At 27.2% G+C, this 4,646-nt stretch overlaps 1 protein-coding gene across 2 annotated transcripts; it reads left to right on the top strand.

Moving 5' to 3' along the window:
• Window positions 1-853: 853 nt before the first annotated feature.
• Window positions 854-3,062, top strand: LOC101492203 (heavy metal-associated isoprenylated plant protein 19). Of its 2 annotated transcripts, XM_027331310.2 has the most exons (4): window positions 854-1,029; window positions 1,129-1,210; window positions 2,528-2,741; window positions 2,995-3,062. In XM_027331310.2, exons 1-3 carry the CDS (start codon window positions 1,018-1,020, stop codon window positions 2,692-2,694), a joined length of 261 nt encoding a protein of 86 aa, XP_027187111.1. In that variant the 5' UTR covers window positions 854-1,017; the 3' UTR covers window positions 2,695-2,741; window positions 2,995-3,062. The 2 variants fall into 2 exon arrangements, with proteins under 2 accessions (XP_027187111.1, XP_004516760.1); XM_004516703.4 differs by having other exon boundaries at window positions 862-1,029; window positions 2,528-3,062.
• The last annotated feature ends 1,584 nt before the right edge of the window (window positions 3,063-4,646 follow it).

Genomic DNA, 4,646 nt, shown 5'->3' with positions numbered 1-4,646 from the left:
AAAATTTTCAAATTTTTTTTCAAAAATATATTGTTTTTTTTTTTTTTGAAAAAATGGAAGCCCATAAAATAAGTTTTTTAGTTTTGGGCTTTCTTTTTTAGAGTCTTTTTAACTATGAATTTTTTTTGTCTCTCCAACACGTAAATTGAAGCCAATATAGTGAGTTTGTGAAATTGACACATATACGAACGATAGTGCAAGTGGCTAAAAAAAACTTACATTTGAAGGGGAACATGCATACACAAATGAATGAACTCATATTTATGTAATGATATAGTATCTAATTCACTTGTGTAATTATTTTTTATTCAATTTGATGATCTTCAGTCATTATCAACAAATTGGACATTGACCACACTTACTAAGCTAAAAGGGTTCTAAGTCATCTTTAAATAATAAATCATTCTTATTTTTAAAAAATAATAAATTAAGTGTTAAAAATATATAGTATACTTTTTTGTTTTATTTTAACAATCTTTTATTAAGTTAAATGGGTTCGAAGTTCAATAGAAAAATAAGTAGAATTTGAACTAAGGGTTAAATTTATGCATTTTTAATTGATTGAATTTTACCTGGGAAATTTATTAACAACTTGTGGTCAACTTATCTATATCTAATTAACATTAAGGGATGATATAAAATTGGACGGTAGAAAAAGAAACGCTTTATAACTTTTTAGTGTTGCTTTAGGTAATGCACATCATGTGGTTGAAGATATGCTTCCCCTGGCTATGTTGTTTTCAAATAAATGAAGCGTTAAGGTGAGGTATAGGATAATCAAACTTCCAATACACAACTACCTATTGGCCTAGTCCAACTACAAGCAGAACCAGATTCCAAAATATAGATAACTTAGTACATATTATTTGTTACAACATAATATAAAATTATAAATAGATATTGATCCACGACGATGATCATTCATATATATACTCTCAAATCGCCACAAAGTCCTTTTCTTTGTGGCTTTTATACAAAATAAAACCAATCGTGGGTTCCGTAAATTCCAGCCCCACCATGTCAGAAAAGGCAAGTTTTTTGTTCTATTCTTATTTCAATCTCAAAAGGTCAAGTATTTCATTTTGGTTATTATAGATTATAATGTTGGTTCCATTTTTAAAATTGCAGTATTGTTGCATGATCATGAGGATCAACGTTGACTGCAATGCTTGTTGCAGAAAATTAAGGAGAATAATTCTAAGGATGAAAGGTAGAATATTTTTACAATGAATTGTCGCTAAATTCAGAAGCATATCTATGCATATAAGTGTGGGGGCTCTTGCCCCCACAAAAAAAAAAACATTCACATACAAATGTCTAATAAGCTTTTATTTTACTCCAATAGAAAAATAGTTCTGAAGAAAATAAATGTAGAAAAATTTATAGAGAATAGAAGCAATTTTTATCATATATCCTTCTAATTGGTAATAATTTTGATAACATATAAATTGATAGTAATTTTTTATCATATATCATTCTAGTTTTATCAAATCTTTAATACTATATACTCACAATAATACAAAATATGTCATATCTTAATAAGGAAAAACCTTTCTACATATTATACTATTTGAAGTATTTTAGTGTCATAAAATTTTATTGTGTAAATACTTCTAATATTTTTCTTTTATAAATATTATTGATTATTTTCTTACCACCATTATGCAAAGCTTTTGGATCTAATACTGGTTAATTTATAGTTCTAATAATGGTTTTTTTTAAATTAATAATTATTTGCTTTGATAAACAGTAAATTTTTTTATATTATATTCTGAATTCAAATAAAAAACCTTACGGTTCTTACCATTTCATCTATGAACAAATTTTTTTATACGATATGTCTAATAATTACAACCAATTGTACATATAACTTTAAAAATAATTGAAAAGTAAAATCAAACCCTTCATCACAAAAAAAAAAAAAAAATCGAACACTTCTATTTGTTATAATTTTTGAAAATAATTAAAAAAAAGCTATTTTGAATAGTTTCTCATAAAAATCATATTTTTTATAATGGATTTAATAAAAAAGTGATTTTTATTATGTTAAATAAATATAAAACAGTTTTGATTTAATTAAAAAATCTCTAATATTTTATGATCAAAATATTTTTTATATTAACTGTGTATATTAATTAAATATTAGACACAGGTTTATGGCGTGAGACAATTTTTGTTGAAAACACAAGAATGATTTTCTAACCAATAAAAACTCAGATAGTAAAATAAATTTAAATCTTTCACTGAAACCACATAGCTAGAATTGCCACCGGTGAAAATTCAACGGACATATTTATCGTATGTTTTTGTGTTGACACAAAAGTATTTTCCTTAAACATTATATATCAAATATGTTTAAGAGTGTAATGATTATGTATCGAGAGAATGAAATAGTTCAAGACAAACTAAATCTTACAAGTTTATAAATGCCCCTTCCTCAGTATTATTTTTTCTCAGTGTATAAATAAAAATAAAAGTTGTAATTATTTGTAAGTTTCTAACTGCCCCTTCCTCATTGCAAATTAAGCGATAGAAACCCATTTGATAGAGAAGCAGCAACGCAGGGTATGTGTATGTGGGAGATTTGTACCAGCAGATATTGCAATAAAGATAAAGAAGAAAATGAAACGAAGGGTTGAGATCCTTGAAATCCAAGAATTTGAAGGCGAGGTTCAAAATGAACTACCGTATTAATAAACTTAACAGAGAAGAGAACAGAGAAATCTCAAATTCTCAGGGTGGTAATAGTTCTTTCCTATCAGCCAAAATATTCCTAGCCTATCACATATAATGTATATAAATAGGCTACTTTGCTGCATTAATTGGTAACTCCCAAAACTATATGGGAATAATGTAACTGTAATTGTTTTTGAAGGAAATTCTGAATAATATCTTTGAACATATGATTCAGCTCAACAAAAAGAAAATTAAATTAAGGAAAACATTGCTTAATTGAAATCTATAGAATGACAAAAATTGACTGTTTCATTGCAGATGCAGTAGCAGCCATTATGGATTTGATTTGCAACTATAATGATTGCAGTCGATGTAGCGTGAATTTATTTTTTATTTGCATCAAATATTATAGTTTACTACTTATATACCTCACACACTACGCGAAAAATAGTATTTTACAGTGTTTTCTTATGCACGTTTATAGCGCTTTTTGAAAAAACGCTTAATAGGTTCATTCTTATGCACGTTTTACAGCGTTTTTTTCAAAAAAGCGCTGTAATAGGTGCATTCTTATGCACGTTTTACAACGCTTTTATAGTAGGTGCATTCTTATGCATGTTTTACAACGCTTTTTTAAAAAAAGCGCTGTAATAGGTGTATTCTTATTCTATTTTTATTAAAAAATGCTATAAATGGAATTTTTAAAATAACGCTTGTTTTGTATAAACAGGTTTTTTATGGCATTTTTAAAAAAAACACTGTCTTTTAATTTTTTTCCAAAATCATTTTCATCCAGCGGTTTACAATCAGTTTTCATCCAGTAATCATTTTTCATCTAGCAATCAGTTTACTTTCAGTTTTCAACCATCAATCATTTTCACAACAACACAACTACATAACTTTATAACTTTACATATTCACAACATGCAGAACCAGAACTATATAACTTTACATTACATATTCACAACAGAACCAGAACTATATAATTTGGCACAATTACGTATTTTTAACATTTACATATTCACAAAAAGACAGAACTATATAAATTTACATATTACAACAGAACCTTGCAACACAACACATATTTTTTACATTTACATATTCACAACCTTGCAGCATGCCAATATCCCAGCAAATCAAAAAAAATTAATTTCGATCACATACTTACACCAGTCTTCCTTTATTTCAGTTAGATCTCTTTCAGAGTATGTTTGACTGGAATTGTCAAAGTACTGTGCGATATAAAATTTGAACATAAATAAGTTAGAATCAAATATATACATAGTTTATATATGAAAATCAAAATATAATGAAAATACCATACCGTTTTTGGGATTATAGTTTGACGAGGGCACTATAAAATAAAACATATAAGTCAATAAATATGTGTGCATTGATTGTTAATGAAATTTTAAAGGCATATATTTCAAACCTTTAATGGAATCCATGTGATGTTATATGACTTTTGCTTCGACACTGTAGCACCCCTTTGAGATCGGAAAAGTTGTAAAGCACTATCAAATAAATGTGATTATTATAGCATTAACAAACTCATTATATATATATATATATATATATATGTAGGAAATAAATGAATATTACTTACGTGTCGAAGATAGTCTTTATATTTGAGGGATTGTTGTAATGGTCGCGCAAGGGATCTAAATAGTTTATAACTTCAGAGGTCGCATTGATTGCAAACAGCACTCAATGTGCCCTACAACAACAAAAATTTGGTTTGCAATTTTGTTTACACAACTAATAAATTAAGATCTCATAAATTAAAAAAGATATAAATAAAGAATATAAAATTACCCTGAATTATATGGCGCAAGGAACAACTTATCCTTCTCTTTATTTTCCAATAGGATATGTACAACATATTTCTTTACATTAACTGGATCGAGTTTAAACATTGAAAGCCTATGCGGAGACAAGAATGAAAATCTATCTGACAATTTGCACGTGCA

Source organism: Cicer arietinum, chromosome 2 (assembly GCF_000331145.2).
Source record: "Cicer arietinum cultivar CDC Frontier isolate Library 1 chromosome 2, Cicar.CDCFrontier_v2.0, whole genome shotgun sequence".
Lineage (NCBI taxonomy): Eukaryota > Viridiplantae > Streptophyta > Magnoliopsida > Fabales > Fabaceae > Cicer > Cicer arietinum.
Note: the sequence above shows the minus strand (reverse complement) of the source record. Positions and strands in the feature narration are given on the sequence as shown.